The following is a 23191-nucleotide window of genomic DNA, read 5'->3' on the forward strand; positions in this document are numbered from 1 at the left end:
ATCACAAAAACAAAACAAATAAAAAAAAAAAAAGAAAAAAAAAAAAAAAAGGGGGGGGGGAGGAGGGATTCAGCAGCACCAAGGGTGACTCATTTTTCTTTACAGGAATTGGCTGCAAATTAGAATAGGGAACATGCTTGTCAGGAGAGAAGAGGGAAAAAAAAAAGAACAGATAACACACCTTCTAGGTGGTATGAAACACTATTTAGCCATTTAACCATTATTAGATTATAAAAATAACAGCCTAATCATGTTGCTGGGAAAATTCAATATTTTAGGTACTTAATGAACACTAAATACTCATGTTTGTTCTAGTAATTGACTTTAGGTTAATTTCTCCTATGCTCACATTTTAATTCAAGACTAAATTAACTCAACTGTAGCATAAAATAATTGTATTTGCTTCTGAGATCTTATTATAGGAACAACTATTAGATAATATATTAAAAAGAAACTGGACTTCAAACCCTAAAGGAAGTAGAAGCAGAAGAGCCTTACTAGACAAGTATTGCTCTGTAGTAATGAAAATGCCCAGAAAAGCAAGAGAAAATTGTGAGTTTATCTGTACATAGAATTTTCTGTAATTTATCTTTCAGATTTCTGAATTTTCAGTGGAAGATTTATTTGAAAACAGTTCTGTGTGGAAAGAAGTGGCCCATGCAGAGCTGGACGGCATAACCCACTGCTGCTTTACACAGATGAGTTATCTGCAGACCTTTGTCTGAGCAGTATGTTCTAGGGAAAACTGAAAAGCTGGTCTAGGGCTAGTAAACTGGGCTCTAAAACTCTAGGAATGCTGCCAGCATCATCCACAATACCATCCCTATTGGTCTCACAGGGTTGTAATTTCAACTCTTTTATTACTCCTAATAATTCCGATCTTTTTTACAGATCGATTTACAGATTGATTTCTAATGATCAACACAGTAGCAAAAATGGTAAATAGTCCTTTTACCTCTAACTTCCATTTCCTGATGACAACATGACAATGGTATGAAAGAAAAAAAAAGTAAAAGGGGTCTGTGAGAGAATTTTGGAGTCTGAGCTTAAACCATCTGTAGATACTTTAAGAGAAGGTGGTCAGACACGCACTTACAACAACTAAGTATTGCGAATGCAATATGAGATATATTTTTATGACACAACCTATATCTGATAATTTGAGGTAATACAATAAACACTCATTAGAATTTAACTAGCACCTAAAAGAATAGAAATATTCTTATTCCACAAATTTTATAAAAAAGGACAAAGAAACAACCAACTAAATACTAAAATAATTAAAACAAAATATTAAGTGTATGCTCTGACACGGACAAAATAATCCACAAGGTTAAAGCTCTGAATCATCTAAATAGATGGCAGTTCGGATTTATGCTCCTTCTCGTATCAGGAAGAGGAAGGCTACCCAGAATAAGGAACATTAGCAAATCCAAACACCAGAGGGGTTCTGCTGCACCTAAATTTCTCAGTTTCAGGTTCCTGAATAAACACATAAGTACAGTGTGAAAATGCACAATGACAAGTGCTTGACAAAGAAATTCCAAAACACTGCGACAGAAACAGGAATTTCAGCAAGAAAGTTACCTTACTCTCAAAGATGTGTAAGAATTAGATATGAATTAACTTAAACAGAACATCAAAGAATAAGCTGGTATGTCACATATGGAATGCATACTTAGGAAAGGTATCGCCGGAAGACAGATTTCTCCTTTTCTGGGTACTCAAAATTATATGAATGAGTAGAAATATTTTAAACACTTAACTTCTTATGATAGCATATTTTAGATAACATTTATTAAAAGAGCCGTTAGTTCATCAGCTTTGCAATGAGTGACAAAGATCTGAGTATATCCTCTTCAATATACTGAAAGTATGAAAGTTAAAATCATGGTGTGTAGAGATTACAGAGAAAAAGCAGCAGCTATCTAAAAAACTGTAAATTTTTACAGCAATAACAATAATGGAATAGTATATTAAAATTGTTCCTACACATAGGTGACATTTAAACGGCATAAAGCCATGAAGTAACACAAAACTGGAAAGGTAAGAAAAAAAATACAGGGAAACATTTACAGTTTATGACATCCAAAGCATTCAGGTCAAATAGAATGTGACTCTGAAAGTAAACTAGAGCCATCCTGACCAGAAAGACTGACTGCATTAGCTCAGCTGTCAGCTTCAGTGAAATTAAACAGAAGTCAGATGAAATACAGAAAGTTAACCAAAACCCAGATATCCAAAGGTAAGATCTCTAACAAAGATATTCAAGCACAACAAGAATGGGGGTCAGGAGATGGGGGGAAGGTTTTATTTGATTTTAACAGTGTTTTTAAAAAATACATATTTGTGGTCAACTATGCACAGAATAACTGCCAGATCTTTTTTTTTTTTTTAATAACATCAAGAGCAAAGGTAAGTACGTGCAGTACATGCTATTAGTACCTACACAGTAAGGCTTTTTGAAAGAATATTTGGGGTTTTTTAACATGTTAAAACACTCTAAAAGGATTGGCATTACGTATTTGATGACACCGATGCCTGTTATTGTGGAATATGGGTGTTCTTAATTGATGACAAAATAAGGAAATAGTAGTTAAATGCTAAACAAAATAAGTGGGTCCTTCACCATACCCGACTTCTAAGATTCAGAAACAGATTTCTGTGAAAATTTTCTTTATAAAATAGTTCATATATAGATTTAGAAAACCCCAGAAGTTCTCATTGTGTGAGAGATGTGATAAATAACTGTATCCTATCTTGAGTCCTTTGCATCAGGAAGGGGATATTAAAGATAACACACAACATCCGTATTCCATTAGTAAAAGGGACAGAAGTGATTGCAAAAAAAAACATTTCATGTTCACTCTCCCACAAAATGAGTATTACCTAGATGTAGGTGAAAATCTCCTCAGAAGTGCAGTGAATTTCAGCTAGCACACAACTAAGCACTGACCGAAGAGCTTTCCCTCTACACACTTGCTGGCTATATGAAATATATATATTATGAAATATATTGCCAGCCAGGATTAAACCTAAGGGAAGCATGCCAGGGCTTGAAGGATGCTGCATTAGTGAGGACTCTCACTCTGTCATTTCATTTTGAGAAAAGGGATAGAAGTTTAGAAACTTCTGCTTGTGAACAATGGAAAAACCCTGTCCCAGAAGGGGAAAAGGGTACTAGGCCAGGAGTTAACAAAGCTCACGGATGGAGCTTTAAACTAGAAGTTAAGGGGGAAGGGGATAAAGGCAGGCCCTCTGATAATGAGCCTGAGGGTAAAGGGCTAAGGATGGGGGCGAAATCAATAGCCCAGGTCAAGTGCATCTACGCTAATGCACATAGCATGGGCAACAAACAGGATGAGCTAGAAGCCATTGTGTGGCAGGACAGCTATGATGTAGTCACCATCACAGAAACATGGTGGTGGGATGACGGTCATGACTGGAATGCTGCGATGATTGACTATAAGCTCTTTAGAAGGAATAGGCAAGGAAGGAGGGGGGTGGGGTGTGTGGCTCTGTACATTAGGGAGTGTTTTGACTGTATAGAGATAGACTCCAGTGACAATGAAGTTGAGTGTTTATGGGTAAGAGTGAAAGGGAAGGCTAACAAGGATGATTTTGCGCTGGGAGTCTGCTATAGACTGTCCAACCAGGATGAGCAGGTCGATAAAGTATTCTATAAGTGGCTGGCTGCAGTCTTCCAATCGCCAGCCCATGTTCTGGTTGGGGACTTCAACCTACCACATATTTGCTGGAAAAATAACACAGCAGAGAGCAGGCAGGCAAGGAGCTTCCTTGAGTGTATGGAAGATAACTTCCTGACACAACTGGTAGGTGAGCCTACCAGGGGAGGTGCCTCGCTAGACCTACTTTTCACGAACAAAGAAGGGCTAGTGGGAGATGTGGAGGTCAGAGGCCGTCTTGGGCTTAGCGATCATGAAACGGTTAAGTTTTCAATTCTTAGTGAGGTAAGGAAGGGGATTAGCAAAACCTCCACCTTGGACTTCCAGAGGGCGGACTTTAGCCTGTTCAGAACAGGCTGTTTGGGAGAGTCCCTTGGGAGATAATTCTGTGGGGCAAAGGGGTCCAGGTAGGCTGGACACTCTTCAAAAAAGAAATCCTAAAGGCCCAGGAGCAGGCTGTCCCCATGAGGCGCAAAATTAAAGGGCGTGGAAAATGGCCGGCCTGCATGAACAAAGAGCTCTTGATGGGACTTAAGGGAAAAAGGAGGGTTTACCACCTTTGGATGAGGGGACAGGCAACTTGGGAGGAATACAGAGATCTTGTTGGGTTATACAGAGAAAAAATCAAGAAGGCAAAAGCCCAGCTGGAACTCAGCCTGGCCATTAATATAAGGGACAACAAAAAGAGTTTCTATAAATACGTCAACAAAAAGAGAGTCAGGGAGAATGCCCATAGGCTGTTTGGGAGAGTCCCTTGGGAGATAATTCTGTGGGGCAAAGGGGTCCAGGTAGGCTGGACACTCTTCAAAAAAGAAATCCTAAAGGCCCAGGAGCAGGCTGTCCCCATGAGGCGCAAAATTAAAGGGCGTGGAAAATGGCCGGCCTGCATGAACAAAGAGCTCTTGATGGGACTTAAGGGAAAAAGGAGGGTTTACCACCTTTGGATGAGGGGACAGGCAACTTGGGAGGAATACAGAGATCTTGTTGGGTTATACAGAGAAAAAATCAAGAAGGCAAAAGCCCAGCTGGAACTCAGCCTGGCCATTAATATAAGGGACAACAAAAAGAGTTTCTATAAATACGTCAACAAAAAGAGAGTCAGGGAGAATGCCCATCCCTTACTGGATACAGGGTGAAACATTGCGACCAAGGACGAGGAGAAGGCTGAGATACTTAATGCCTTCTTTGCCTTGGTCTTTAATTGTCACACCAGCTACCCCCAGGGTATTCAGCCTCCTGGGCTGGAAGATAAGGATGGTGAGCAGAACAAATCCCCTGTAATCCAGGAGGAAGGAGTTAATGATTTGCTTATGCACCTGGACACACACACAAGTCTATGGGGCCGGATGGAATTCACCCAAGGGTACTCAGGGAGCTGGCGGCAGTGCTCACCAAGCCTCTCTCCATTATCTGTCAACAATCCTGGTCAACAGGAGAGGTACCAGATGACTGGAGGTTGGCCAATGTGACGCCCATCTACAAGAAGGGCTGGGAGGAGGATCTAGGAAACTATAGGCCTGTCAGCCTGACCTCGGTACTGAGAAAGATCATGGAGAGGATCATCTTGGGAAAGCTCTCACAGCAAGTGCAGGGCAGGCAAGGGATCAGGGCCACCCAGCATGGGTTTATGAAAGGGAGGTCCTGCTTAACCAACTTGATCTCTTTCTATGACCACGTGACCCGCTTTCTCAATGAGGGGAAGGCTGTGGACGTTGTCTACCTGGACTTTGGTAAGGCCTTTGACACCGTCTCCCATGGCGTTCTCCTAGAGAAACTGGTGAATCATGGCATAGACAAGTGTACCCTTCACTGGATAAAAAACTGTCTGGATGGCTGTGCCCAGCAAGTTGTGATTAATGGGGTGAAATCCGGTTGGTGACTGGTCACCAGTGGTGTCCCTCAGGGCTCAGTTTTGGGGCCACTCTTGTTTAATATCTTTACTGATGATTAGATAAGGGGATTGAGTGCACCCTCAGTAAGTTCACAGATGACACCAAACTAGGTGGGAGTGTTGATCTGCTTGAGGGTCAGAAGGCTCTACAGAGGGATCTGGACAGACAGGATCAACGGGTCAAGGCCAAAGAGATGAGGCTTAATAAGGCCAAGTGCCAGGTCCTGCATTTTGGTCACAACAACCCCAGGTAATGCTACAGGCTTGGGGAAGAGTAGCTGGAAAGCTGCCCAGCAGAAAGACCAGGAGCCAGCTGGCTTAACATGAGCTAGCAGTGTGCCCAGGTGGCCAAGAAGGCCAACGGCATCCTGTCCTGTATCAAGAATAGCATGGCCAGCAGGAGTAGGGAAGTCATCGTGCCCCTGTACTGGGCACTGGTGAGGCCTCCCCTCGAGTACTGTGTTCAGTTTTGGGCCCCTCACTACAGGAAGGACATTGAGCTGCTGGAGCGTGTCCAGAGGAGAGCCACCAAGCTGGTGAGGGGTCTAGAGAACAAGTCATATGAGGAGAGGCTGAGGGAACTGGGCATGTTTAGTTTGGAGAAAAGGAGGCTGAGGGGAGACCTCATTGCCCTCTACAACTACCTGAAAGGAGGGTGCAGAGAGGTGGGGGTTGGCCTCTTCTCCCAAGGGGATAACGACAGGACCAGAGGAAATGGTCTGAAGTTGTGGCAGGGGAGGTTTAGATTAGATATTAGGAAGAATTAGTTTACTGAGAAGGTGGTCAGGCACTGGAACAGCCTGCCCAGGGATGTGGTGGAGTCATCATCCCTGAAGGTATTTAAGAAACATGTAGACATGGCTCTTCAGGGCATGCTCTAGTGCCCAAGATTATTGGTTTGTGGGTGGGGTGGGCGAGTGTGATGTGGTGGGGTGTTGTGTGTGTTGCTGGGTTTTTTTTTTTGTGGTTGGACCTGATGATCTCAGAGGTCCCCCCCAACCATGATCATTCTGTGAAATAGATTAAGAAATACAACTCCAAATCTATAATAACCAAATAAAAGCTTTCACAGTGAGGGAAGTAAAAGGCCACATATGAACCCCTTGTGTCTCAGGCAGAGATAGAAATTATGAAATAATTGACATAAAATAGGAACAAGCATAAAAGATTAATCCTCACAATCATTTTACATAAATTAAAACCTCTGAATTTTCAACACAATTTCTGGACAAAAAAAATTACTGTAGTATGTTTGCTTTTGCAATTGAGAAGCAACTTGCCTTTCAGTAGGCCTTTTAAATAAACTGTATTTTTCTAATATGACACACAGATGACTAGGACAGACATGACTATACATACTCTACTTCATCAAAATCTAGTGGGAAGGGAATCTGGCATATCCAAAAAATCCTTAAATGGGTCCAGTATTCAAAAAAAGTTCTTCCTGGACAGCAACGTTGCTGACATGCTGACCACAAAACTGTACAAATGGGCTTAAGACTTTGACTTAAGGTAAACAATAGACAAGCAGATTAACAAATTTCAATCTTATGAATAATTAAAATCTGTTCTAATATCTAAGACAAGTTAACTACCAGAGAAAGTAGTCAGAAGCATCTTCTACATATAGTTACAGACTTAGTTATGATTTCATTTGCCTCTTAATATAAGCAAGAGTTTGTTCAGATTTTTTGCTGTAAAGCTTCCTTCCAGTTCGTGGTGCTGTAATGTCTTCTCTGAATAATTTTTTAGTACTTGATTTTTAATGTTATTTTGGAAGCCCTTACGTGACTGCTATACACAGTAACAATGGACTGATTTTTTGCTGCACACTACTCCTAGCCACAATCTTCCTGCCTTGACCTGCAGAAACTACAGTTGTTAAGGCATCAACCACGAGGCTGCGTTCAGCTGAGCATTCAGTGGCACTGCTGGTAGTCCTTTCAGAGTCACTGCCTGCCAAAGGAAAGTCACTCCCCCAGATTGTGCAAGATTCTTTGTTCCTAATACACAAGTTAGCAATATTGTTATTTTTAACAGTGCTTCTCAACAGACACTATTAACACATTAAACGCCCATGGGATACCACCAGAAACTCTTCCAGGAACTGTTGCATGAATATTTTCCATTTAAAATAACATTTAAAAAGGATTAAAATTGGTTTTATTTATTCATTTCGTATGGTGACCATTTACACATGAGAAAAAACCTGAATCACCATTAGAAAAGTTCACAATTCTAGTATTTTAACTTCTACACAGTCAGGAACTAGAATGAGAGGAAGGTGTAATGTGTCCCCGCCCATTGCAGGGGTGTTGGAACTAGATGACCTTTAAGGTCCCTTCCAACTCTAACCATTCTACGATTCCATGAAAAAAAATTAAATGTTTCTGCCAGTTTCAATCACAACTAAGTCAGATCTATATTGCCAGAACTGGTGAACACTCCCCTCATACGTCTTAGCCATCTTTCAAGACAAGATGACAACCTTCAAATAGAATTTTAGAATTAAGTTTCTAAAATAAAGAGACAAATATTTCAACAGTACTACAGTGCAACTGTTTTTCTGTAAGAAGGGTCATAGTAATTTCTATCAGTATAAAGGACAGTTCATAGTGTACTTCCCTGTACTACTGTTCAGCTGCACTTAATAGATTTTAACTTATCTGACAAACTCACCGCTATATCCGTTTATATTATGGACCATACAATTTTCAAAAATGAAAATTCAATTAATAAAATGCTTTCAATCTTCTTTTCCACTTGAAATTTGAACAGCAGCAAAAATACTGCTTTTTATCAGGTTTCATTTGTTAGTATTAGGTATGTAGCTACAGGTATTTTTTTCATTTTTGTTACAGAAGAAGCAGATTTGTTTCCACCTCCCTCAATCTCTTTCAGGAATGTTTTGCTTCCTCTAGACAAATGCACGCTCTTGAGGCACATGTACATTCAGTACAAGTGAAGATAAGGCTGAAAACAGAAAAATGGGATTCTCTAGCAAGTTACTTAAAACACTGCTCCAACCACAACTGCAAGTTTCCTTTTAGTACTTTGTTAGCCTTCACTGTACTTATCAGAGCTCAGCTGGACATTGCTGTGTTTGGCACAATATTTTTTCTGTCTTTCACAAGCAGAATACTGTCAATTCCTGTAATCTAATAGAAACCATTTCTGAAATATTGACTATGATATTAAACCTTGGTGCTGAAGTTACATAAAGCAGTTATGTTCTGTAAGGACAGTAAGCTTATTGGATATCAAGTGATTTTAAAAGGATGACTCAATGTGGGCACAGCTCCCCAGCTCATATACATAATTTCCTTTTCCTCCCCTCCCTTGAGTCAGGAAGTCTCCTAGATGCATTTTTACTTCCCCAACTTGTTATGAATATAGGACGAATTTTCAGTATTACCTGAAGAAATAAAACCAATATGAGCTATGCTTTTTGAAGTAAGAGAGTGCCAACAAAACTGAAAATCAATTACTTTTACTTTTTGTATTACGGCTTATGGAAATCTTTATTAAGTTAAAAATGGGAGTTAAAAATGTGAGGAGTGCACCAGTCTAGGTATTTTCTAGAAAAATCTCAAACACATTTTATACTCATTATATTCCTATCTTTAAATTCAAAATCGCCTTTAAAAAAATAATAATTCAATGTCCAACACGTATTTCATGGTCTCCCCTTACTTCAGTAAGCAATATTAATGAGCTAAACCAGGGAATAAAAAAACCCATTTCTTATAATTGTGACTAATATTCAGTTTGAGTCGCTTAATAGAACTAATGATTACTTAAATGCTTGTACACAAACAACTGTTCTAAAAAGCTGATTAAAAATGCTGCTTCTGAAGTGGTAATTATTCTAATACAAAAAAAAAAAAAATCAAAGCACTGCCATGCATAAAATTAAGTCAAGCTAACTTAAGGATATTCTGTGTATTCTGTTGTTACTCTAGTACCAAAGAAAAACATGACTAGAGCAGAAGTTCATTCTAATTAACATGGACATTTGAAGTCAGAAATACAGGTTTTCACAATTTATGTCTGCTTCTTTGTAAAAGATGAAAAAACTTACACTTTCAACTGACATTAAATTACCTGTTGCAGATGGCATTTATTGTTTTACCTGAGAAAATAACATTTCCTAGAAATTTCTTTGCAAATATTTAGTTTCAGCGTTGGTTTTTTTATTATTCCTTAATTGTTAAGTCTCTAAGAGAAAAACAATGCACAGAGATAATAAAGAAGAATCTCTGTATTTATACATGTATTCCTTACTCTCTATACCTTCTATTCTCTTCCATTCTTGGCTTTCTACTACAACAGTTATGAGACGTAGAAGGGTATCTATGTCCACATTTATTCCAGGTAGTCAACTCATATAATGAAGACTGCAGACCTGGTTACTGACTCCCAACTGCTCCCAGTCTTTTGGTGTTACAGATGAAGCAAGATTGGAGTTTGAAGAATGAGTCCTGTCACAGAACAACAAGTCAGTCGAGATGAGGTCTTTTGGATAAACATGACTGGCCAGGCTGGAAGGATAATTCTGAATTATCCCTACTCAGAATGAAAATACAAAGGCCAGGACAGAAGCAGGACTCTACTCCTTCCTTCCCAAAAGAACTGTGAGCACTAGTTTAACAGGTAAAGCTGAGGAATTCCTGTAAGCATTTTAAAAACTCAATGTTGGTCACCAAAATCAGTTTTGTAATGAAATTCTCTTTTGATCAAACATCACAAAATTATCTCATGAACTAGACTGTGGACGGAAAAAACACTCACTGGGTGGAACTTTCATTTCCCTGTAACTTTGATATAAGTTTTGTTCCTACTTTGTAAGCACTAATATTTCAGAGCATTACAATTAAAAAAAAATAATTCAAAGCTAAAAAAAAAGATATCAATGATTTAAAAAAAAAAAATCCATCAGCATATTCATAACTCATCTATGAAAGCTATATTCTTGCTTTGTTAAAATAACACCCTAAATACACTCCGGAATTTACATAGGCTGGAAACCCTTAGTTTGGTCTACACTGTCTAGCATTTTAAAATCACCAGAATATTAAAGACAATATAATCAAGCTGACAAAAGTAGATCAAATAATGTGATTTTTTTTTTTTTTTTTTTAATCAGAGAATTCTAAGAATCACTTTTCACACTGCCGGTGGAAAAGAACTATAATTCAGGACTATGGGTTAATAAGTGTTTATTTTACAAGATTTAAGTTAAAAAAAAAATCTGTATATAATGCAGCCTATATACTATTGCATGTCTTGTTTAGTGTTTCAGTTACAGCAGGCAAATTCAATTTCAGCTTCTAACACACATTGCAAAGCTTAAACCAGTACATAGGCTACTAGGTGTTATATTATTATCTCTTTTATTTACAAATTAGGAGACCTGCTTCACTTAAGATGTTAAGACACTACCCAAGAAGGGTGTTGGGTTCCCCCCACCACTGAAAAGTATTTGCAAATTTACCGGAGAAACATAAAAAGTGATCTGATTTTCAATGATAAAATGCTCTGTCACACTGCATGTTTACATGTATTGTTAAATAGGGTGGAAACAGTCTTCAGGATAATACAGTTCTCCACTAGAGATTTTTCTCAACTTAAAAAAACCCCAACTTTTCTGTTCCAATATATGCCCAACAGGAATACAAACTACACAAAAATACGTCTGCTATGACTAGTTTATAATTTAAAAGTTGAAATAACCATAACATTATGCATGCAAATGCATGCAAAACTGTTACTATTCTTAAGACCATTTTTAGAAGTAAATTTAAGATATTAATAAGCCTGAGTTATTTTAACTGTTACTCCAAACATAAGCATATTTTACAGTTTAAAGAACTACACGAAAATGTAGCCAATAAAAACTATGTATTAATTTTAAAAATACATACATTTAAAATAAAACTAGACTCTCAGTGAGAAAACTTACCATACATCTAAGTTTATCCGTTTCTGGAGGAAAAAAAAAAAGTTTTGCAGTATTTACATACAGATCAACAGGTACCTTAGAAACTCCCACAAAATATGAGCACACCACAAACTTCTTTCTTTTAAAGAGAAAATACAAAAGGTTTTGTATACAAACAGCACTTATCCCAAAGCAATGAAACACTAAAATTACTTTGAAATTAGAAGTTTAATTAAAATAAAATTTCCTCTTTTCTCTCTTATTCTTTTAAATAAGAAACTAAGCTCACCCGAACAGAACGAACACGTAGAGCGAGAAACTTAAACATGACTAAGAAACCATGATGTTTAGATTTTCTGACTGAGCGATCATAAGTCTAGCAGGGAAGACCAACCCTGGTGTTTTTGCTGTGACCAGCTGTTCCGGCAATTAGAAAATTTCCTGTCAGGCAAGTCAGACACAGTTGGGGGGTGGGGATAGAGAAGGGGGGGGTAAAAGGGGGGGGGAAGGAAAGGGAAAAAAAAAATAATGTTTACATGTATTGTTAAATAGGGTGGAAACAGTCTTCAGGATAATACAGTTCTCCACTAGAGATTTTTCTCAACTTAAAAAAACCCCAACTTTTCTGTTCCAATATATGCCCAACAGGAATACAAACTACACAAAAATACGTCTGCTATGACTAGTTTATAATTTAAAAGTTGAAATAACCATAACATTATGCATGCAAATGCATGCAAAACTGTTACTATTCTTAAGACCATTTTTAGAAGTAAATTTAAGATATTAATAAGCCTGAGTTATTTTAACTGTTACTCCAAACATAAGCATATTTTACAGTTTAAAGAACTACACGAAAATGTAGCCAATAAAAACTATGTATTAATTTTAAAAATACATACATTTAAAATAAAACTAGACTCTCAGTGAGAAAACTTACCATACATCTAAGTTTATCCGTTTCTGGAGGAAAAAAAAAAAGTTTTGCAGTATTTACATACAGATCAACAGGTACCTTAGAAACTCCCACAAAATATGAGCACACCACAAACTTCTTTCTTTTAAAGAGAAAATACAAAAGGTTTTGTATACAAACAGCACTTATCCCAAAGCAATGAAACACTAAAATTACTTTGAAATTAGAAGTTTAATTAAAATAAAATTTCCTCTTTTCTCTCTTATTCTTTTAAATAAGAAACTAAGCTCACCCGAACAGAACGAACACGTAGAGCGAGAAACTTAAACATGACTAAGAAACCATGATGTTTAGATTTTCTGACTGAGCGATCATAAGTCTAGCAGGGAAGACCAACCCTGGTGTTTTTGCTGTGACCAGCTGTTCCGGCAATTAGAAAATTTCCTGTCAGGCAAGTCAGACACAGTTGGGGGGTGGGGATAGAGAAGGGGGGGGTAAAGGGGGAGGGAAGGAAAAGGAAAAAAAAAAATAAATTTTTTTTTTTTTCTCTCTCTAATTCCCCTTCCCCACCCCTTGGTAAAGAAAAACCGGGTAGCAACGGTACTTGTGTTGCTGATGCTATAGAGATCAACACAGGAAACTTAAACAGATTCCTGATAGCAACATGCTGTTGCAGATGTTATTTATTCTTGGTTCCCAGAAAAGAACAAAAAAAAATAATCAACATCTATTTCAGAAATCATGCTATAATGCAACATTTCACTAGTTAAGCAGAATAGCAACTATTTGAAGTCCTACATGTGACAACTATTTTTATCAATTTTAACTTAATTTTACAAAATATTTTGAGATATCATATCACTGCTTTTTAGATTTGAATGCAGAGACTGTGGTATGCTTAATGACTATTTTTATTTACTAGAGTTGTTAGATGACCAAACGGACCTTGCATATAGCCCTTTGAAATCCTGCACATAGAAAATGCTACACAGATGTTATAGAGGTTAGGCCAAGACAGACTGCAAAAATTATTTGAATTGGATCACCCAGCTCGAATATCTGACTTATGCACCAATATTATATTCCTCTGTAGAGAGTGAAAAATTTATTAAAGTAATAAAAATACCTAAACGTTCTTTCAATATTTAAAAAAACGAGTTGAAATGTTTCTAAGAATTAGAATTCAATCTAATTACTTCATACAGCTAGAGATGAAGTTTTTCATTTGATCTGTGACTAGACTTGGTACAGAAGTTATTATTCTGAATATTGACAGTACTTTTAGCTTTTCTGATATTTATTAAAAACCCTGAATTACACAGTGCATGCTCCATTAAAATATGGAGCAAGACTGCTTTTCCTCAAGCAATAAATAAATAAATAAAGGCAAGTACTAACATTTAGTCAAAGGCATACAAGTACTCAGCTATAAACAGATCCAGGTGATTCCATTTAGTGACTGTATCAAAGGAAATGTACAGCAAAATACTATAATTCTTCCTGCACAAGACATTAATGCAAACAAACCCTCCAAACTACCTCCCTTGATTGGGTTCTAAAAGATATCTGGATTACTGCAGGGTTTTTTAGACTTTAATTCCTCTTCAGAAGACAAAGCCAGTAATTTATTTATTTTAAGTGACAGAGCGTGCTGCTTCTATCTCTATACCACATCCTGGCTATCTACAGTTTCTAACTTTGTCTTTAAAATCTGGATTATATGTCTCCCCAGGGTGAGCAAAGACCCTCCTGTCCAAATGCAGAGATGAAATAAAGAGCCCTCGTTGCTGGCTTTATCAGGACCCCCACAAGCAAGAAGGTGCCTATTTTGGGTTCTCTTGCACTCCTCCGGGTCGTTATTTATGTCACATCCACAGGGATAGATCTTTCAAATTCTATGTACTGAACATATACGATTATTATTATAGATTTCACAGGCATTCAGTAACTACTACTCCACCCTAAGTCCTCAGTCACATGGCACTTTTTACAGTCTCATGTGTTACAGCCATTTTAGAAGAAACAGCCTCTGCTACGACATCAGTAACACAGCATAAAACATGATACACTATTTGTTTCAGGTTAAACAAAGCTTCTTGAACATAAGGAGGTTACTACAACACAAGGATTTCATAAATAGTACAAAAATTACTTGAACCTTTCCTCTCTTCAATTGTTTTAAACTTCCAGCTACTTTCTCCTCAAAACCGAGATATCTCAAGAATTGCAGTTTAGCACCAATACAGTTGCTTGCACTTTGAAGATTTAAAATTATTTTTAACTAAACAAATGGGACACCACTCAAGCTCTCTGCCGAACCTTGTCAAGAACATGTATGAATGCACTAAAAGCAGAATCACCAGGAATCTCCAAATCACTAAATTAAACTCTATGGTAGCAAGGAGAGCTAAAAGCAGAAATGAGAAGACCTACACTAACTGTAACGTTCCTTAAAGTTGAAAAGATACTGTGGGTAAATAACCAAGCTCTTCACTTTTTCTTGTAAGGGTATGAGTGTATTCTGTTGCAGATAAGCTGTATCTGCTAAGGGTGACAAGAATAAGGCATTTCAACCACAGCATTGGTACAATTACTGACTAGTGCTCTCCCAAACCTTTTATGTGACCTCCCAGCAGAGCACAAAGCAGAGTGCTCAGGGGTCAGCGGGGTTACTTCACAACAATAGTTCTCCTATAACTGGCATGGGGCTGCAGCAGGTGGAAGAAACTTCTTGTGTTCTGGGAGAATAAAGCCTGCATGGTTCCCAAAGAGCACTACCAGCCAACCAGAAACATTAAGATATATGCTACATAATTCATTTTGAGAATCTCTGAGAAGAAAGCTTGTCCTTTTAAATATTCCTTCATATGAGAGGGAGACAGGTTAGAGGGCAGCAGTCCCCAACAGGGAAGTCTGTGATAACAAGGACAAATTGCTCCAGCAAATTGCTCCTCTTACCTTGAAGCCTTTGAGAAGGATTTGTATTATACATGTTTATCATGAAACACAACTGTCTCCAAAACAAAAGGAATTTGCTATGCCCATCAGTGACAGTTCTGTCAATTGCAGAACTCCACTTGCACAATGTGTTTCATCCTCCAGTACAGAAACAGAGTGAGTTCATCCCTCATCTTCCTCTCCTCTTCTTTTAAATTTGATGCTCAAAATTTACCAAAAATTAAGAGTAAATGTGGTCAGACTTGCTGTCCAGATGTTCCAGAGAATGGGGCTCTCAGCCTCCAGAGAGAGCAGAACTGAAAGATGCTAGAGGAACTCTTATAGTAGTACAAAATACGTGGGAATCTGCAAGTTTTACTGAATAAAACCTGCATGCCACAGCAGGATGCTCACTTTTACACATAACCAGAAAAAGTTGAAGTATTTCATCTAAGTAGAGTCCATTAGATAGACTGACAATCTTCCTATACCCTCAGTCTGTGAAGTGTAAAAATGCAAATTAAGTCTTTATGCTGCTAGAAAAGCAAGGCTCTGTGGTACAGATTGCCTTCAATTATCTGGAAAAACCAAAGATGGAGTATACATAAGGAATGAAAAGCCCTCATTTGATAAAGGTCAACAGTTGAGGAACAGAGAACTACTTTTTGGAGTTTTCAGAAGCCAAATACCATACTTTTCTTCATGATAAATATGTTTGTATAGTCAAAGCAGCAACATTCTATTAATCAGGGGGTGTGGCAGTTTCCATCTGCTAGTTTACAGGCTTTTCAGGGCTACCATCTGTTTTCTCTCCATGTAACAAGTAAGCAGCTTGACTTCCAATGTTGCTTACATTCTCAAATTATTCAATTTTCTGACCGAGATCCAGAAAGTATGCTGCACCTAAGACACTAAGTGCAAAATAAGCCACTCAGAAAATCCATTAGAAGACATTAATGAAAGAGTTTTGCTGCAATGTCTCCTGAACACCTGATGACATATAGGGGGAAACAAATATTTCAGGGTTTGCCTTCTCTATATGGGTTTGCTATCTAACAGTTAATATCTCAGACTAAAAGCTCTGCACTGTCTACACGGATGCTGTAACTTTGTACACAAATACCACTAAGTCCATTCTTACCCAGGTAAGATGTGTGCACCTCACTATAAGATTCTACCAAAATTCATCTGAGTTGCAGCACAGCACAGTGCTTTGGAAGATAATGAACTTTCAATTTCATTACATAAGAAGAAGAAAAAGATGGTATTTTTCCCTTTTACAAAGGAAAATCTAAGAATTAACACAGAATTTAGTAAAATGCATTAGAAGGAATGTAAGAATTATGGACCACTTTAAAGTCCAAGTTTAGTATTTGTAACCCAGATTTTTTCCTTCACTGCATCACACAGTGGACACAAGTGTATATTGCCCAGCCCACAAGTGTAATATTACCCAGCCACCTCCGCTGGGGAGAGAGGTTTACTTTTTCACCCCAGTTGTTTGAGCCTGAATAGGTTCCACTCCTGTGGGTACTGAAAAAAACTAATACTCAGTCCTTGCAGGTTACCAAAAAGAAATATACACGAGTCTTCCTGAAACTTACAAAGTATTGCAGAAAACAACTTTCAAAAATATTAGGTTCCAAGCATTTGTGGAATGTTTAATAATTATGCTTAAGCTAGTACAATGCAATGGCAATACATCAGTTGTAGTAAGTGTTTTACGAGCTAAATTGAATTCAGATAATGGAACAAAGAACAGGGCACACACACAATATGCTCTTCACATATATATGAAACTGGAAGCTACTTGCTGGACCAGCTGTAGCTTCTGGTTAGCTTTAGCTAGTAGGAAAGTACGAATCATGACTGTAAGAGCTCAAAACAATTAATTTGCTCAGTTAATTGACTCAATATCTAAGGAAACAGAGAAACAGAAAGCAATGGTAGGCAACCATTGCTAGTGAGTGCAAGAGTGAGAAAGGTAGCAGATAAAAGGCTTTAAATAGCTTCCCCTCTTTCAGTAACATTCACTTTGGCTTCCATATTGGGTCAAGCTTCAGCCACTTGTTTACTTGTTCTCACATTTATTTCCTGCTGGACTCAAATCTGATGAGATACATCAGATAAAAAGTGTTGACAGCAGGCTGTAAAGCCATATATAACCAGCATATTCACTGTAATAGAACTAGAATACTGAATGATTCCTTAAACCATACAGCATATTGGACTCCTCAGAAACAGGTCTCTGCTGTTATAGCTTGTGCCTTTCTTAGAAGAAATGTATCTTTTGATACACAGAATACTAGAGAGACTTCCTATGTAGATAAAACTGTCAGGCCTTAATATTTATTTTAAATTTCTTATCTGATTTACATTATCAGCATACTATCCAAACACTTAAGACAGCAAAAGGATGCAGCATTTCAAGTTTTAACCTTCATAGTCCTACACACAACTATGGCAACTCACTGTCTATCTTGAGCTTGCATACCCTACACACATACCAAAATATTTTGTCTTCTTACATGATGCACTGGTACATACTAGGCCTGTTCACTCTACTGTCCTCAATTACAACTGAGAAGTCTCATAAATTGTTAGTGACCACATAAGTGCTCCAAGTCCATTTCAATGCAAAGTTGAATAGAATTGAAATGAGTTTCAGTGGTAATTTAAAATTAAGTGTTTATCTTGCACAGAAACAGATACGAAGCACTGAAAGATCACACCCCAGCTGAAGCAGCATTTTATTAGCTAACAGACAGGAAAGGCTAGCTTCCAGCTATGATTGACTGAGCAATTTTTTTGTGTGTAAAAAAACCCCAGATTATTTTACATCACTACTGGCAACCTTTTACTCACCACAATCTAGAAAAAAATGCAAAATGAATTCCGAAAATACTAGTACTAAAAAGCAAAAACAATCTTAACTAAGTAGCTCAAGCATGACAGAAAGAGCATTAGAGAAATGTTTTTGATGGTCACATCAGGCCCAGTCAGCATGGGTTTATGAAAGGTAGGTCCTGCTTGACTAACCTGATTTCCTTCTATGACAAGATGACCCTCTTAGCTGATGAGGGGGAGGCTGTGGATGTTGTTTACCTGGACCTTAGTAAAGCCTTTGACAGTGTTTCCCACAGCATTCTCCTGGAGAAGCTGGCTGCTCATGGCTTGGACAGGCTGGCTCTTTGCTAGGTAAAAATATGGGATGGATGGCCAGGCCCAAAGAGCTGTGGTGAAAGGAGTTAAATCCAGTTGGTGGCCGGTCAAAAGTGGTATTCCCCAGGGATCAGTTCTCTTTAATATCTTTCTCAATGATCTGGACAAGGGGATCAATTAAGTTTGCAGGTGACACTAAGTTGGGCAGGAGTGTTGTCTGCTTGAGGGTAGGAAGGCTCTATAGAGGGATCCGGTCGGGCTGGATTGATGGGCTGAGGCCAACTGTATGAGGTTCAACAAGGCCAATAGTCAGGTCCTGCACTTGGATCACAACAACCTCATGCAACACTACAGGCTTGGGGAAGAGCAACTGGAAAGTTGCCAAGTGGAAAAGGACCTGAAAGCATTAGTCATGGCCAAGGAGGTGAACAGAATCCTGGCCTGTATCAGAAATAGCATGGCCATCAGAACTAGGGAAGTGATCATCCCCCCTGTACTCAGCACTGGTACTCCACCTGGAGTACTGTGTCCAGTTCTGGGCTCCTCACTACAAGAAAGACATGGAGGTGCTGAAGTATGTCCAAAGAAGTGTAACAAAGCTGGTGAAGAGTCTAGAGCACAAGGAGGATCAGCTGAGGGAACAGGGGTTATTTGGCACGGAGAAAAGGAGGCTGAGGGGAGACCTTACCGCTCTCTACAACTACCTGAAAGGATGCTGTAGCAAGGCGGGTGTCGGTCTCTTTTCCCAAGATAGGACGAGAGGAAATAACCTCAAGTTGTGCCAGGGGAGGTTTAGATTGGATATTAGGAAAAATTTCTCCACCATAAGAGTTGTCAAGCACCAGAACCAGCTGCCCAGGGAAGCGGTTAAGTTGCCATACCTGGAAGTATTTGAAAGACTTGTAGATACGGCATCTAGGGACATATTTTAGTGGTGGAGTTGGCAGTGCTAGGTTTACAGTTGGTTTTGACCTTAAGGGTCTTTTCCAACCTAATGATTCTATGATAGTGTGTTAAAATGGACTGCTCCTCCAAAAAGCAGCAGTTTGGAAATGTCTGAAAGAAAAGTACAGGAAGCCACTTGTAAGTAATCCTGCAGTCATCAAATCTTGAAAGAGGAATTTCATAGTTGTGGTGAGTTAACCTTGGCTGGCTGCCAGACACCCACCCAGCCACTCTCTCATTGCCCCAGCTTATTGAAGGGCTCTGCTTTGGCCAGCGGTGAGCTCATTTTTGAGCTGCCAAGAACTGTCTCTGTCCTACATGGTGGGGCAGCCCCCGATCTCTTCTCACAGAGAACATCCACTGTGCTACCCAAACCTTGTCATGTAAGCCCAAGACAGTAGATAAAGAGTATCATTTTAGCAGATAAACACAAAACAAAAAAGCTTATAGGAAGAAGGTGAAGCTACAAACTCAAAACAAGGAAATTATCATCAAGCAATGGCATTAGTCAGAATAAATTAACAAACCAAAACACCGAACACTTTCCCCAAAAACAAATGTTCTAGTTCAAATAAGAGTCTACATCACACACAGTATTAGAACAAATGACGTCCTTCTGGTGTTGGCATCTAACCACACAAATACTGGTCCTTTCTTACCCTAACACTGCACCACTTTAGGGCAATCTGTGAGCACTTGCCTCGCTCTTCACTGTATATTAAAGACAGCAAAGCCTTGCATGGTATGAGCAGGAATCAAAAGCAATTATATAGTGCAGGTTTTTAATCTAGTTTTCATATCAGTTTATGAGCTACATCTATTACTAATATGTTTGAAGACAAGAATGTAAAAGGCAACTCCGCTCGTTATCTAAACTGACTCCGTCCACAAATTCAGCAGGGAGAGAAACTACTATGGCATTGCAATTCTATTCACACTGCATGGATGAAAACGGCTTTGAGCATGTAATCAGAAGCTAAAGTCGCACAATATACATCACCAGCATATGAACCCTGAAGTGCAACCAAGTGTCGAGGCATAAAAATTGTGTTTTATTGCTAAGGCCATGTATCATTTATTGGTAAGGCTTAACAGTCAGCTAGTACTCTCTAACACAAAACTACAGGTAAAAACTAAAGTCGCCTTCATGTCTGAGAAAAAGTCACAGGCTTTGCAATACAAAACTGGAACTCACTGATATCTTCATAGAATCATAAAATGGTTAGAGTTGGAAGATACCTTATATCCTTGAGTTCCAACCCCCCTGCCATGGGGGGGGGTTGGAACCAACCAACACCTCCCACTAGACCAGGTTGCTCAAAGCCCCATCCAGCCTGACCTTGAACACTTCCAGGGATGGGGCATCCACAACTTCTCTGGGCCACCTGTTCCAGGGCCTCACCACCCTCACAGGAAAGAATTTCTTCCTTATATCTAGTCTAAATCTCCCCTCTTTCAGTTCAAAACTGCTACCCCTCGTTCTATCACTACACTCCCTTATAAAGAGTCCTTTCCCAACTCTCCTCTAAGGGCTCCTTCAGGTACTGGAAGGCCATTATAAGGTCTCCCCCCAGCCTTCTCCTCTCCAGGCTGAACAACCCCAACTCTCTCAGCCTGTCCTCACAGGAGAGGTGCTAGAGCCCTCTGATCATTTTTGTGGCCCTCCACTGGACCCGTTCCAACAGGTTCATGTCCTTCCTGTGCTGAGGACTCCAGAGCTGGACACAGTACTCCAGGTGGGTTCATCTTCACATTACAAAATTTTGTAAACTGCAAGTCTTATTTGAAGATAAGAAACTTAAATTATCAATGAACCTTCCTGGCTGTGATCTTCTCTTTAGCAGTAACCTCTATGTTCAAGAAGCCTGGGTTAACAATTCCTTTGATTAATACCTCTCAGTTACAAAAGCAATGGAAACTACAGCTTTGCAGTCCTGCCTTGCTCTTGATCTTCCCCTGAAAGACTACTGAAAGCAGAAAGAAATATGAGGTATGGGCTTTTAGAATTTAGAGAAGGAAAAAAAAAAGCGTTAGATACCTGGTTTTTTTGCGTTCACTTGTTAGTTCAAGCCCACAGTGACCACTCTACACCTGTATGTGCTTTACAATGCATTAATTCAGAGCTCTCTAATTCTTACTGTCCAGATCTGATTTACAGCAAACACTCAAGATCTACACAAATAGTTCAGCCTCCACCTTTGGCAATTCTATCACTATGAAAATTTTACTAAGCACATTTCAGCATTTAGCATCTTATCTGAGGCAGGGAAGGGGTCTTGCCATCTAGATTGATACCTAAATCTATCATTTTTGAGTACGTTCATGCAAACATTTCTGGAGCCCTTAGCTTTGTTGGCTTTGAACCAATAAACAAAAGTTCTCTTCCACTCCACTTTAGCGAAATTAGCAGCATAAGAGGAAAGTTGGAATCCACACCAACAGAGAGAAGACTTAGGAAAACCCTGGGCCTCAATGAACTACCTTTGCTATTCTTGAATACACTCTAATGTGATACTTTCAAACTTTTCAACTGAAAGCCCAGGAAGAAGACATAAAACTTTGTATCTTGGTTCTATGCAGAAAGGAAACAAAGAATCCTCCAAGCTAATGAAGATTTATTATGCAAATGATCTAGTTTTACACAGGTCAATAAGAAAAATATGAAATAACTAATGCTAACAACAAAAGGACGCCAAGAAATCTCACATCAGTATGGAAAAAAAGAGGTGATATAGCTGCTGTTACACCGTGCATATCAAACTAGAAGGGGAAAAGCTATGGTGTACACTGCCACTCTGAAAGAATTGCAGTTCATAAAGTAAGCGCACACGTGTCTGCAATGGAACCTGTGTGGAATTTAACCATGAGAGAATCCTTTCCTGTGACATGACCACAACCTTAACTATTAATAAAGCACAATCTGGAACACATAAATGTAAAATACTTTCACCTATGCACCAATGAGATGAACAGAAGCCAATGGAAATGCTTTGCTTGCTGGAACTAGGGAAAGTGGACAGTAAAATAGACCTACAAGTTTTTAAGATTTGCTAAGATAAGAAAGAAAGGAGCTCAACCTCTCTTCCTATTCAGGAATGCTCTAACTAGCCCCATCTTACTATCAAACCTTCTCACTCCCCAACACAATTATAATTTCTACTATATTCAGCTTTGTGCTTTCCACAAGAAAGCCTACCTCATATTAAAAACACTAGGGAGAGCTTATATCATACGAAAATACTAGTGAAAGCATAGAAGTTCATCCGTGCAATCAGAAGGATACCAAACCAGACTAGAGTCAGTGAGCAAGAAACTCTCAAAAATATCAGGATCTTAGATTGCACATCATGTAAAGTAAACCTAAACAACAAAACACTAATGGCAAACTGCCTGTAAATTAAGTGATATTAGTGTGCTACAATATTGTACCCTCTTTATTACAACCATCTTTTACTCACAGTTTGTGGGTTCATGTCATCTTCTCCCATAGGTTCATCCACAATTTGCTGTCCATTCTGTAAAAAAAAAATACACAGTAAGTTACTAGAAATGCTGAATCCAAGTACAGAAATAAATATGTTGCAGATGTGCTTTTATAGAATGCTACTCAACAGGATCAAGTGTTCTCCATATTCTATTAAAAAAAATAAAATCATTGAAAGTAAACACAGAAGACTGCATATTGCTGGCACGCATTGCCACTCTCGCTTTGA

The 23191-nt window shown here is 38.7% G+C and overlaps 1 protein-coding gene across 3 annotated transcripts in view; it reads right to left on the reverse strand.

The window, feature by feature from the left end:
* Nucleotides 1-22989, reverse strand: part of RPS6KA3 (ribosomal protein S6 kinase, 90kDa, polypeptide 3) — a 70170-nt gene extending 47181 nt beyond the window's left edge. Inside the window, exon 1 of one of the 3 annotated variants that reach the window (XM_014960284.1) lies at nt 22937-22989. In XM_014960284.1, coding sequence (XP_014815770.1) covers nt 22937-22966 — 30 coding nt within the window. In that variant the 5' untranslated portion in view covers nt 22967-22989. Of the gene's footprint in view, nt 1-11807; nt 11896-22936 lie in introns of those variants that run through there. The other 2 variants (XM_014960283.1, XM_014960280.1) reach the window with 2 other exon arrangements.
* Between the last annotated feature and the right edge of the window lie 202 nt (nt 22990-23191).

This window comes from Calidris pugnax, unplaced genomic scaffold (assembly GCF_001431845.1).
Source record: "Calidris pugnax isolate Ruff unplaced genomic scaffold, ASM143184v1 scaffold188, whole genome shotgun sequence".
Taxonomy (NCBI): Eukaryota; Metazoa; Chordata; class Aves; order Charadriiformes; family Scolopacidae; genus Calidris; species Calidris pugnax.